The 14,923-nt window shown below is 33.4% G+C and overlaps 1 protein-coding gene across 2 annotated transcripts; it reads left to right on the top strand.

Annotated features, from left to right (window-relative positions):
• The first annotated feature begins 7,390 nt into the window (after positions 1-7,390).
• Positions 7,391-9,755, top strand: LOC110793252 (BURP domain-containing protein 5-like). 2 transcript variants are annotated; one of them, XM_021998115.2, is made up of 3 exons: positions 7,391-7,548; positions 7,966-8,086; positions 8,684-9,755. In XM_021998115.2, exons 1-3 carry the CDS (start codon positions 7,513-7,515, stop codon positions 9,502-9,504), a joined length of 978 nt encoding a protein of 325 aa, XP_021853807.1. In that variant the 5' UTR covers positions 7,391-7,512; the 3' UTR covers positions 9,505-9,755. The 2 variants fall into 2 exon arrangements, with proteins under 2 accessions (XP_021853807.1, XP_021853802.1); XM_021998110.2 differs by having other exon boundaries at positions 8,681-9,754.
• The last annotated feature ends 5,168 nt before the right edge of the window (positions 9,756-14,923 follow it).

The following is a 14,923-nucleotide window of genomic DNA, read 5'->3' as shown; positions in this document are numbered from 1 at the left end:
ATTGGTTTTCGAAAAGAAAAAAACAATGTTGATACACTAGTAAATGGTAGTGTCAATTTGGATGTGTTTGTATTTGCGGCTGTTAGTGTTGGTGTTCCTCTCTTAGGTTTACATTTTTATATGTTTTGGAGACGTGGAGATGTTTTTATTAGTAACTTTGTCAACAAACCCCTCCGTCCCTCGGTTTTAACTCTAGTATTTGCTTTGACAACCATTAATTCTTTCAATTATCCCGAGTGCTTTTAAAAATCATGAATACGAAAGTTATGTTGTTGGCATATGTGTTGTGTTTTGGGCTTTTGGACTCCAAATGTTTTTGCAAACTAAATCTGATTTTGGTCTTTTCGCTTGTACTTCAATGTGCGCCACAAAGTTGGAAAGATTTCATGGCTTTTGGATGATTTTTTTTAATTGTAGTTTTGTTTTACTACTTTTCTAAAATCACTTATAACCCTCTAAAAGATCAAGTCCACCTCCGTTTTACGGATCAAAATCTTAGACGTTTGGCGGGTTTTGAATTGAGACGATTGAATGAGGCCGAAGTCAGGCAAAATGTAGATGCAGTAAGAGGAGCTTTTTGGACAGCAAATGAAATATATATTTTGCTACGTTTGGAGAACGTGTATAATAATAATATTCGACGCATGTTTTATAGGCATCAATTAATTCCGATTTCTTCAATAGAGTAAAATGTAAAGTCCTTATTTATATATGAGTTGAGGCCCCATATTTCTTTTTCTGCATAGGGCCCATTAAACATCAGGACCGACACTGTAACGAGATTGACCATTTTCGTTAGTGGAAGAAGGAAAAAATCTGTATCAAATTAATGAGCAAATAAAAATAGTGTTGGTTGTACACTTGTACAAAAAAATAATTATTTGATATAAGCTAGTTAAAACAAAAACAATCAGACATAAAAAATAATCAGCCCGTTTGGTCCAACCATATTGGGTTGAATTCTTCTAATGACAACATGATAGAAGATCATCGTCCTGCAGACTACAATAAACAAAGACAGAGAGTATGAATTCGGAGAAGGGACATAGAGTTGAAGAAGGTTGTTCTGTAACTTGTGTTGTTTGATCTTGAAAAGTAGTAGTACGGTTGGCGTCGCTAGGGTTGAAATAATTACCGTAGATAAAATTGAGGCAAACACAAGTAAAAAACACGATCCAAAAATGAATGGATTGAAACCCTAATAAGTAGTAGGCAGTGGAAAGTGAAGCTGCCATAACAAACTTGAAATATCCAATTTCGGGTACCAACGTATCATTATACAAACCACGAATTCGATATGTTTCAGCCATACAAAAACTCTGAATTGAAAAACCTAAAATCCCTATAAGAGTAAAATACTTATCGGGATGCATAATAATATAGAAGCTGATGAACCGAAACCAAAAATTAAACAAACAAATAAATCTAAAAATTCTCACACTTTTGAAAATCGAATGTGTAGGGTAAAAAATTGTTGCAAGGGACAAATGTTGTACCGTAAAACTCAACACAATAATCAAGTCCCCCATGTTAAACTTGTGTGATTCAGTCTTTAAATTATCGGCAATTCTAGCTACATAGGTGTAGCTCGACCACAGAAGACCAGATAGTAAAGATACAACGAATAGGCTATGAAGGATTGTCACTTTCACAGATACTGACCAAGTATGCCACTTACTCACATCATACTTGTATTCTTCTTCAATATCCTCTACATTCATAATGGTATTGGTGGAGATACTAATTTCCAAACAAGTGCGTGAAAATAAATGTATTAAACGGATGTGGTATTTTTATTTTTATTTTTATTTTTTCAAGGGAATCAATACTTATGAATACTTTTCTTTGATTTTAAACACAAATTTGTTGTTTGGTTTGTGCGGTAATATCGTTAATTTTACTCATTCTAGTCTATGTATGTTTGTTTCATATTTTTCGCTATGAATTAATTTGTTATTAATTTTACTCTTTCTAGTCTAGATGTTTGTTTCTTATTTTTCGCTATAAATTTTGTTGTTACTACTTTTACTCATTCTAGTCTCCTTATGTTTGTTTCATACTTTTCCCTATAAATTATGCTGAAATTTTGTTGTTTGATTGTTGAATGCAACTTCAAAAAAATAATAATAAAATAATAATAATAATAATAATAATAATAACAAAAAATAATAATATCAATACACGAATTACCCATAACAATAACTACATACGGGGAGACCAACGCAATTTAGAAGGTGGACAATGGTGTACAGTGAGCATGATGCACCTTAAGAACACTAATATATAATGTATCTAGAAGTATCTTATGCATGTGATGTGTAATTATGTAATATTAGACAAGTGTAGAAAAATCTAGAAACTAGGATATACGAACTATAAATATGTTGTATGCATAAGTTGAGAAGTGGGCCAAATAAGATAGCTCCCACACAAAGTATGAGTGGGTAGAAACAAGAGTTCTACCAAAGATATAAGTGAGAGATATGGGCTCTCGCAAATATTGTTGTACAAATCTTGTTAATATAACCAATGATAAAAATGTAATTTTTTTATAAAATTGAGGTCCATCAAAACTTACGCGTGCGTCCTCAAATTTTTATCACATGTATGCATATAGTAGTGTTAATCAGTAATTATGATCACCATGTTTAATGGTGATTTCTGTCTTGGTAGCCTCTAATGGTTTATATGATCACTCGTAAATTTTGTTGTTAATTTTACTCATTCTAGTCACTTTATGTTTGTTTCATACTTTTCCCTATAAATTATGCTGAAATTTTGTTGTTTGATTGTTGAATGCAACTTCAAAAAAATAAAAAAATAAAAAATTATCAATACACGAATTACCCATAACAATAACTAAATATGAGGAGACCTTAAAGGACAATGACCTTTTCTTTCAAACCATGCAAAATTGACATGTTGCGTAACCAAATCACATCAAGAATGCATTCAACATTAATTAAATTAGCAAAATTTTAGCCAAGACTGTTGGAAAAAGTATATTAGACTAGAGTAGAAACAAACTTAATTGATTATCACATGTATATATATTAAGGCAACAAACTGATTTTTTCATAGCTTATATAATAAGAAATAAAATCAAAGAAATCTCACAAATTTTTGCTTATTTCTATACAATTACAAAATTAAACATACACTAATTGGATTTTCATAACATGACACCCCTCGAATATGTAAAGCATCATCGCCTATTATTGATTCTTGTAATGCTTATCAGCGTGGTGTCGTCAATTCTTTGCTTCTATAGCTTTTTAATATTGCACATTGAAGATGATCATGAAACTGTTCATCAACACTACTACATTATTGCAGGATGCTTAGCTTTTGTGCCACCAATTATTATGTGTGTTACACTTATATTCATAATATTTGTGATCAAAGAGGGAAATGTAAAAGATTTACACCAATATTTGAAGATTCCATTCTCGATCTTTTCATTAAAATTTCATGTGAAATTTCTTATATCTTTTAGTAGGGTAATTGTATTGTTTTTGGCATTGTTTCAAATATTACAAATCTCGAATAAATCGTCGTCAGCAGGGTTTTACGCAGTATTAGGATCATTAGTTGGGAGTTTTTGTTTGGCTGAGTATATGAATTTGTTGGAAATTCTTCAAGTAATCGATGTTGGTATTGAGAAAGATTTCGGGTATTTCAAGTTTATAATTGCAAGTGCATTTTGTGCGGTTCAAAACTTGTACGGATTTGGAAAGTATATGGTAATTGTAATGGTTACAAGTATGTTCCTTTATTTGATGCATGGCTTGATATTGACAAGTTCGCACGAAAGAGTGCGTCAAAACCAAATCGCCGCCGCTAACGACGACGACGAGAACCACCATGTCGATGGTCTCAATCCTCCCTCCGCGGCTGCAATTCTTCAAGTACAAGTATAATATGATCTAGCTGAATTACTCACCCTTCTAGAATTTAGATGCTTCAATTCTTTAGTAGACTAAAGTATTTGGTTTCACTCACTCACTCATAATTATATGATCAAATATTCATATTGGGTCACTACTACAAAAATGAGAATATAGAGATGTTAAAATAGACTTTATAAAGCGTCTCAGAGGCGCCCTCCTGCTCAACGCTTTATAAACTTTATAAAGCAGTTGGAAGAGGCGCTTTATATGCCTGATTAATATTTTTTTATTTTGAAAAGTGACAAAGGCAGTTAGTTAAAGACAATTTTACCATAGCCATAACTAAACAACACTCACTGTAGATTAATCTTGTCTATTGATTTTGCTGACTTTTAATTTATCTATAAACACTTTTATAATGAAATTAAATTAATTTTTCGAAAATGATAAAGGTCGCAACATGCGACCTTTAAGCCGTGTCACAATGATGACATGGCATGCTTATGTGTCATGATTTAAATTGGAAACTAAAATATTTAACTTATATAATATATTATACATGTTTCAAAAAAAGGTAGAAACATCTTAATTTTCTAATTTGTTTCCTTATTTATATCGTCTACCTTATTTACATATTTTCATAGTAAAAATATTGAATTGATAGTAAAAATATTCTGATGACACATAGCCTACGTGGCGGCTATATGTACCAATTAAACTGCGACACGTAAGATTGTGACAACTAAATGTTGTCGCAACTTGCGACCTTTATCATCACCCTTAATTTTTAAAATAAAAATACCCCACTCGGCGGTGGTGGCTCGAATGTTAGCTGAAAGAGTCACTACTACCTCCCCTTACTTTCATCTCATAAAAAAATATAGAACAAGATCCAACACTGTTATAGAGAAGCTAACCGGGCTGCAGATTGGTTGGCTAACTATGGTGTGGGCTTATCACCAAAGATGGTTTTGCTCGAGGCGGCCCCGGTGGGTCTTCGTGCTATTTTATTGGAGGACATGGGTGGCATGGCTCTGCTTAGGAAGGTTCCAGCTGTTGCAGCTTGAGTAGGAAAGCTTTCTAAGGAAGATCCCAAGTAGTGTAGTAGTGTGCTAGATTTCTTTATTTTCTTTGCTCTGTTTTTCTTTTTTGTTACGTCTCTTCCCTTTCTGTTTGGTTTGATTAGTGTAATTTTCTTCTTTTAAGGGCTCTGCCCTTCTCCAACACCAAAAGAGAAGGATATTTGTATATTTGTTTCTTTTAAGGTCCCATTTGTATATTTCCTTAAAGAGAAGGATATTTGTATATTTGTATATTTTACTCTCCTAGGGAATTTAAGCTAAGCCTTTCTATCCAGAATTTTTGTGTGGCTGAAACATACCGAATTCGTGGTTTGTATAATGATACGTTGGTATCCGAAATTAGATATTTCAAGTTTGTTATGGCAGCTTCACTTTCCACTGCCTACTACTTATTAGGGTTTCAATCCATTCACTTTTGGATCGTGCTTTTTACTTGTGTTTGCCTCAATTTTCTCTACGGTAATTATTTCAACCCTAGCGACGCCAACCATACTACTACTTTTCAAGATCAAACAACACAGGTTACCGAACAATCTTCTTCAACTCTATGTCCCTTCTCCGAATTCATACTTTCTTTCTTCGTTCATTGTAGCCTGCGCCAAGATGATCTTCTTGGTAATATTTTTTCAAAAATAAAAAATAGAATAAAGAGGGCGACTTTATCAAGTTACCCTCTTTGATTTTGAACAAACAGGGCAAACAGAATTGCCCTATTTAAACTATTTTAGAGGGCGAAAAACAATCAAAGAGGGCGAAATTTAAGTTGCCTTCCTTGTTTTCATACAAAGAAGACGAAAATTATTTTCCCTCTTTGGGTTTGATAAAAAAAAGGGCGAGCAAATGGAGTTGCCGTGGAAAGCTAATAGGACGAACCTAACAGGGCGAGTTAAGGGCGATTTTTATTTCGCTCTTAAAAGTTAAAAGGGCGATATTTTGATCAAAGAGGGCAACTTTTTTCACCCTCTTTGATCCTGTTTGTTGTAGTGGGTATGTCAAAAAGAACATATTAAAAATTACAAAAAAACTGGTTAAAAGTTACAAAAAAATTTGGGTAAAAGTTATCCCGATTATACACCATATGTGTGCAATAACTATTGTATGTGTTGTGTTTACATTTATATATAGAGAATTATTTTATATAATTATATAATTATAACAAGACATGTTTGCACATTTCAATTTATTTATTTATTTTTGTCTTTCTCTGAAATAAATGTGTCATTCACCCAAGGTGCATTAGTCTAATACCAATATTCGGATTAATTACGAATAATCAATTCAGTAAGATCAAGTGATCGGAACAGCTAGTTGGAGCAATATTTCCAATCAGTGAGTTATAAACCTTATTAGGCTCACAGCCTACTCTTGACTGAACCTACAAGGTCACACCAATGACATAAAACAGATCGCCGGATTAAATGAATCGAAAATTCATTTAATGGCTTTAGGGAAATTAGTTCAGAAATAATTATACGATAAGACGTTGGATCGGAATCGTATATCGTGTTGCGTATATTCGTAAGATAGGCAAAACGAACAATCGTATCGTACGACGTTGGATCGTAACGTATGAAACGATCATTGTTCATAATCCGACCAAAAGGGCCAACATGTAGTATCTTACAACATAAACTTTTTATAATATATTTTATTACAACATCTTACTAAGGTAGTTTATAAAAAAAAAAAACTCGATTTTATAAGATAGTTTAGGTAGGAAAATTGTACAAGTTTACGATCTTTATATGTTTATTATGATGATCTCATATAAAATGGAAATAGATTTCACAATATTACGATCATTAATCATTAAAAAAATTCTTATTTACCCGATATATGTAAAGATTATCTAATTTTTAATGATCTATTTTTTTCATTTTAATAAAAAATACTCCTTTAAAATCACTAATAATGTTTATCCATCAACATTTAACCTTTAGAATGTTTATCCATCAACATTTTTTTTAATATAAAAATTATAAAAAAAAAGTAGGTAAAATATACAAAAAAGAGGTAAAAGTTATCCCAATGAAAAATAAAAATTATTATGCACTTCATATGTGCAAGAACTTTTGTAAGTCATTATCTCTATTTATATATATTGTCTCATTGACTCATTCTAAATAGACCACCAGTTTAGTAAGTAAAGGTCCTACATATGACTATATGAGTGTACCGCCGAGTGCCGACACAAGAAAGTTGACTACAACGTATGAAACTAATTCAAGTTGCAATAATAATGCATTATATTATCTTCACCTTCCTAAGCTTGGTCCAATTATTAATTTTGGTTCTACAATAATTGAATACCACTAGTAGTACTATTATTCTATATGACTATATATATATATATATATATATATTTATTTATTATTATTATTATTATATATTTATATATATAAATATATAGTAATACCATGCATCCGTCCTCCTTTGTAGATTATGCACACAAATTCTAAATTGCTTGTTTTTAATTTCTCTCTCTCTATATATTGTCCTTTAATTTCTACCCCTCAAAATAGTTCTAAATCTTCCCTTTTATGATCAGTATGAAGCTACCTTGTTTTCTTTATCTAGTATGTAACACAACGCTTTGAATCCTACTTTATTCCTAGAACTAGCTAGAACTATGTACTCTCTGTAAGCGGTAAATCAGTATTGGGCCAGGGGAAGGAGATTTGAACGTATAACATATTGTATACTAACCTTTAGTTTAAATTTAACATTATAGTATAGTGACTATATATGTATAACATACTTAGGATCAGTTCCCCTCGTGAGGAGAGTTTTTTTAGTTTTTACTTCTTACCTTATTAAATACTCTGTATATAAATTAATTGTGTTAACTAAGTAGCTAGGGGAGATTTTTTTGGTTTTAACAAGTTTTTCTGTTCTATATGGATGCAATGTTTTGTACTTCTCCGTTCTTGATACTTCCTACACTCTATTTTAATTGCAACGTTTCTAACACGCACGTTCACGTTCTTTTGTAGGTAGTAGTAGTAGTGATGGCTAGTAGACAAGCCGCAAGCACAAGCTTAACTACCTATTGGAATTCCCATTTGCAAGGTGTTTTCATGCCACGGTCGATTAAGGACTACCTTCCTTCTAAAGGTGAGTTGTACTACTACCGTATACGATATTAGTTGACAACTTCACAATAAAAATGGGCTGGGCTGAAACGGGCTCAAAGGGCCCGACTTGGACCACTACAAATTCTTGTACAACCCGGTCCAACCTAGTTTCGGCCTGGCCCATTGAACCGCTCTAGTTGACATTATTTGCAACTTAATTAATTGGCTAAGGCTCTATTCTGTTCAACTTAGTTTGAATTATTTCAGACAAAATAAGTTCAAATAAGCTTAGTTAAGTTCAGATAAATTCAGATAATATAAGTTCAATAAAAATGGAGTAAGATTTTTCATACATTTTCACACACAAATAAATTTATTTTCAGATAAAATAAGTTAATTAGAACGGAGCCTAATCTAACAATTATTAATAATGTGTATGATCAATACTAGGGGCGGAATTAGGGGGGCTGGCGGGGGCCATGGCCCCCATGATATGTTTGAATATTACTCCGAATATGTACAATAACAACACATGTTTCATATAGCGATCAAGTGGTTATTTTACATTTAAAATAGAGGTAGTTGGAGATTCAAGGTTCAAATCTTGACTCCTTCACTTTTATATTGGTGGCAGAAGGCGAAAGCACTTCATCATCATCATCCTCTCATCAGTTTGTGAAGAACAATCTTAATATATCAGAAGATGTCAACATTATCAGATGCCATGCGTCGAAAAGGCCACCAAAAACGACGAAAATGGACTCCATTACTTCATTGCATTTCCTAGAGAGTGATCTTTCTAACAACAACAATCGAGTATTATTATATCCCCGTTTCCCAAACCTCCACTCCAACAACGGTCATTTCTTACCAAGGACCATTATTGAACAATTTCCAACCCTAAAATCCACCAATTTACCGAGTATTCTCTCTCGATTTTCAATCACCCCAAACTCTCCGGCCACCGGAGTGATTAAACACACGGTGGAATTATGTGAGTACGCCGCCAACGACGATAACGTATGTGTCACGTCACTAGAAAGCATGGTTGATTTTGTACAATCAACCAAACACGGTGTTATTCGAGCATATTCAACAACAATTCAAGATAAATATTTCAAGGGTAATAATGGTAATTTGCAACCCTTTCGTATAGTAAAAGTAAAGAGGCTATCAAATTCAAGGGTTGTTAATTCTACGGTTAGTTGCCACAAAGCACAATTTCCGTTTGCGGTTTTCCTTTGCCATCAACGTGTTGCCACGGTGGCGTACATGGTTACCCTAGAGGGAGTACGTGACAAGATGACTAGGATTGAAGCCGCCACCGCGTGCCACATGGACACCTCTGAGTGGGACCCTCTCTTTCCTGCGCTCGTCGCTTTGAAGGTTGCTCCGGGAACGCCGGTTTGCCATTTTCTCAACCAGAAGAGTGTGCTTTGGGTTGTCGGAGAGAACTAAACTTATTCCGGAGGCGACTTATATATTTGTGTGCTTTTATTTTGTTTGTAGTTTGTGTTTCGTTGCACGAGTCAAAAAGCTATTTTTATGAGAGTGCAGGTTGATGTTTAAATTAATTATGAGTTTATTATATGTTTCTATGGACCAGTAATTGGTCTCATAACGTTATATCCTGTTAAAATTAATGTTATTATTATCACTCAATGGTAATGTTCACACACGTACCACATATATACGTGGGTCTCAAAGTTAAAGTGTACGTCACAACTCACAATACCTTAGATAATATCGTCAATATGTTATATGTGCGCATGGCTAATCAGTAATCAGGACTACCGCCTATATGTTTAATTTATAGACTCATGAGTTAATTCGTGACTTAAACACAAGTGAAGCTTATTAGTTATTTCCTACCACGTACGAAGTATTAATTAAGTACAATCAGATTATTGATAATACGACATATTCCTTGAATGTAATGCTCAAAATTAGTGCATTAGAGTACATTTAATTTTATAATATATTGCTTTACTACTATCGAGCATGGTCTCATAGTTAATTATTAGTTAAATAAATAATTGGAACAACTTAGCTGGATGATACGTATATACGAACTAAACATTTATCACGGACCACAAAACTCACCCCACGCCAGCGGACCGCATTCGCCAAGGCCCATGGCCCGGCCCGCGCGCGTGTGTTGTGTGTCCACCCATGCACTCACATGCTTTCTTAAACAAATGATTCCCTCAAGTCCCCAAATATAAACATTGAATGTGGTTTGTGTTTTTCCCATGTGGGACTTTCCATATTCCCACATTTTCTCATTTCCCACTCATTTTCTTTTGTATTATCACTATGATTTCCAACAAAAACTAGTTGTTATAATTAAAATAAAAAAAGGTAATGTTAGGATGTTGTTTGATTAGAGATCATTCAATTCCTTAGTTATTAATGGAGTAAATAGAACATAAACTTCACTACTAGCTAGACTTATAGTTTCGTAAAAGGTAGCATAACGAGCCTTACATAGTAAGCAAATAATTAGGAACTCGTAGATTGGGAAGCTCAAGGCCTACCTTATTATTATCACAAACACATATAATTAAGTACGAAGTATATATATACTTAAAGTAACTAGCTAGCTAATAATAAGCTAGATGCATGCATGCTTATAGTATTGTTACTCAGTAATTATGGGCACCATCGTCTTGCTAAGCTCAAGCATCTTACGCTTACGTCGAATAAACATCTCGGCCTCATAGTTGATATCCCCTTCACATTTCTTATGATCACCATGTTTAATGGTGATTTCCATCTTGGTATCCTCTAATGGTTTTTTTGAATGGTTTTTCTTTCTAAAAGGGGAAAGTATGTAAGAGAAGTAACTCTCACGTTCATCTAAGCTATAAATGTTGTTGTTTTTGTAATTGTAATTTGATTTTGAAAACTTCATCATTATTTATTAATTACTAAGCTCAAGTTATTGTATGTTAATTTACTAAGATAATGACCTATATTTATAATACTTGGTTAATTGTATGTGGTTTCTGTTAATTGATGAATGACTGAAAGCTAGGGAATCAAATACCCTTTGGCTTATTTTATCTGGGTATGGAAATATACTTTCACCTAAAAAGTAACCTAGCTAAAAAGTAAATGATGGCAAAAAAAAACAGTTGATTTTGAGGTTAACCTAGCTACTTTAATTACCATGGTTAGGCGAGGAAATCATTTTCAAATGGCTCGTTTGGTATCAGTGTTAGTTTTTGGTTGCATTGGTTTTTTTTATTTTAGCGGAGTTGTTAAAATAGTACGTTGTTAATAGTTATTTAGTATTACGTACAAGATATACTCCATATATAGACTATACGAAAAATCTAAAATTAGCTAGTTATTTATACAAATCATGTTTATTTTAAAAAAATCATTTCTGGAGCACGGTGCGCATATGTTATTTACTCGGTTATATGTACCTACTAGCCTTATGTGTACGATGTACCCCTCATTTAACGTTGTATCATTTAGTGTTGAGGATATAACACAGTTATTTTAGAGGATCGTATTATCATATAACTTTACTCGATATGTTACCTTCTTAATTACTAAGTACGTAGTACTGCTCTTTTGCCCCATCTTGAATCTACTTTAAATTTTGTCAACAATTTTGGTAGAAAAATGCACGTTTTAATATAAAGTTTGCTTACTTTACACCGTTAATATATACTTCTATAGTAGTATATGAGTATTGTTCTATTATTTTGAATCACCTTTAATTTGCATATTTCGTAGTACTATTCAAAACTTTGTGCAAATCATCATCATTTTCAATTACCTTTGTAGTTTTTTTCGTTTGATTAGACCACATCGGCCAACTCCACTTAGCGAGCTTTTTTTTTGAGCGAAATGACACTCATTTGTTTGTATTATACTTAGTCGTGCGTACTATTTGTAGTGTATTATCCTCGGAGTATATTTTATTTCTTTATGTCGATCATGTGTTGTTGGCTTATTGGCCGGCTTGTTGCAAGTGTTCAAATGCATTAATTAATCTATCACAAGTTGATGGAGCCAGTAGGAAACTCACCTTGTGATTCAAATGTCATACTAGGTTGCATCAAAACGGATACGGACATGGACACGGACACAATACGGGTACGGAGATACACTATCTTAAAAATGACGGACACGGGGACACGGGAAAAAATAATATTCAAATAATATAATATATCAAAGAAAATTAAAATAATTAATAAAATAATATGCAAAAAGTAATTAAATTTATCAACGACGTTCAAATAAGAAAATAGAACTATACTACATAAAATGACACGATAATCATCTCCTCTCACATCCCTCATTTTTTTAATTCCCTTGTAATAAATATCACTCCTAAAAAGTAGACGAAGATTGTTATGAATGAACATCAAGCCTTCATAAACATAAGATCATATTCACATAATGGATGGAGCTGGAGTAACCACAAAGGAGACCGTAATTAATGTCATGGTGGCTTGTAAATCTGGTCTATGTTTATGAAGGTTGTTGATTGCTCAGGAGACATTCGAGGGAATTGTAAAAAAGAGATAGCAATCTGAAATATTAATTAATATTGAAATAAGTGTTCAAGACGTGTCCATCGTGTATCCAGTCGTGTGTCTCGTGTCCTAATTTTTCAAAAATAATCGGACACGTGATTTCGCGTGTTGGACACATATATCCGCGTGTCCAAGGCGTGTCGGTGTCCAATACGTGTCGGACAGGGGACACGGCAGCCCGATGGTGTGTCCGTGCTTCCCAGATGTCATAATGTCAAACTTCATCAGCAGCGTTATACTTATAAGAACATGGCTTAAATATTGACATACGTAGTTGGGACAGACTAACTTTAAATAGACGATGTATGGTTCCATTTTTCTTACCCAAAACAAAATTAAAAATTCCATGAATATAATTAAGTTCAACTAGAAATTTATTTATTTTTCTCTTTTAAAACACCTTGAGCAGGGATATGATTCGATGTGATCCTAATGGGAGAAATCCACAAAGAATCAGAAGCAAATCCGGGGAAATAAAGATGTTTCCTTTTCACGATATTTACAATAGAAATCAATAAGTAATGTACATATCGAAATGGGTAAAATAAATTTTTAATTTGGGAAAACTACTAACGTTGTATGGAGTATATAAGACCCGACAATTTTGTAAAGACTACAGAGCAGAGAGAAAAATATTAAGCATTAGTCCAAAAGCATGATTTATCGAATAATATTAATTTTTCTCTAATAATAGGGGTACGAAAAATGACAACTAAATCAATTGATTAAAATTTTAAACAAGTAATACGACTTTTCAAGATCTTAGATCATATTACGTCTATAATATTTCTCTATAATATTTTCGTTACTGAAACGTTACACACATGAAATCATAAGAGGGTAAAAGAAACACAAATTTGATGGTTCGTTTTTGAAAAAATTATACCAACCATCAAAGAAATATTCGTGGAATTAATTTAAGCGTAGTGTTCATGAACCATAAAATTACCAAAAATAGTTGAGCAAGAATATCGACTAATATCCACAAAATTAAAACTCTCAATAATATCCATTGAAACACTTGTCAACTTGTCATTTTCCACCCACATCTTTCCTTGATGATTTTATCTTTGCTATGAATGGAAGCTTCATCAATCATGCTCTCTCTGTATTTTGATTATTTTGATTATTCTTTGTGTGTGATTCACAAAATCATTTTACCTATGTTTTACTAGTTTTATAAATTACCGGATTAAAATCTCCCGTCAAGAAATTTGTGTACCATAAATGTGTCACTTTAATTATAAAATAAAATGTGATTGACTAAATACAAATATCAATTATGAGAAAAATTGTGAATTTTTTTTTTTTTTTCTATTTTATTATTACAAGTTTACATGTACTATAGTTTTCAACTTTTGATGGTTTAATTTTATTGGGTTAAATGGATTTTAATGTGCAGCTGGCCCAATCTCCGTGGCAAGCCTAGTACATACAACAAACACTTCTCAGCCCATCACTCAGACCCCTGGAACCATATTCGGTTTAAGGGGTGGACCCGACCCCGGAGGCCCGTTGTGTACTTGTGACTTGTGAGAGTGTGTGCATAAGGAGTGGGGTTGTTAGGCTTATCGTTTTACATGGTAGAAGAGATGGCCAACGTGGCGGGTTGAGTGGATCATGGGTGGGTTTGGTGGATCGTGGATCAGGGATAATTGAAACACGACCCGTCTCGGTTAATTTAGGGTGGGTCGAACCGTGAATTGTGTCAAAAAATTGACACAATACAAGATGGGTCGTGGTGGGTTGTGCGGGTCAAGTGGATCCGATGTGTTTGGTGGGTAACGACAGGTTTTGAGGCTTAGTGTGACTAGCTCTGATGGGTTTAGACGAGTTTAAAGAGCTTATTTGGGTCAGGTGGATTTCGACGATAATTTAAGTGTCAAAAAGTAATAAATTTTACATGAACTTTATGTTGTTCACATACTCTTATAAATGTGGTCAATAAAAATTTAAACAATAAAATTAAAATTTATTAGCATTTTAAATATAAAAAATTGTTTAAACTAGGAAGACAAGTCATGTGTGTCATAGGGTTAGGTGGGTTGGGTTCATGTGTTGGATAGGATGGATCGGGTGTGCTGTGGTGGGTTGTGTCGGGTTTTATGGGGTGGGTTGAAATGGGTTGTGTTGGAAAAACTCGACACACGGTACACCAATAAAATATTCGAGTTGATCGGGTTAATCATGGGTCGTAAATAGGTTTGACCCACGTGACCCATTAAGAGTTGTATTAGGGTGGGTGGGGTCAGAGCAGACTCAATGACCATCTCTACATGGCAGCAAGATATTATTTTCCCACTATTAGGAAAACCACAAAT

This window comes from Spinacia oleracea, chromosome 1, assembly GCF_020520425.1.
Source record: "Spinacia oleracea cultivar Varoflay chromosome 1, BTI_SOV_V1, whole genome shotgun sequence".
NCBI lineage: Eukaryota > Viridiplantae > Streptophyta > Magnoliopsida > Caryophyllales > Amaranthaceae > Spinacia > Spinacia oleracea.
This window is presented reverse-complemented; position numbering and strand designations above follow the sequence as displayed.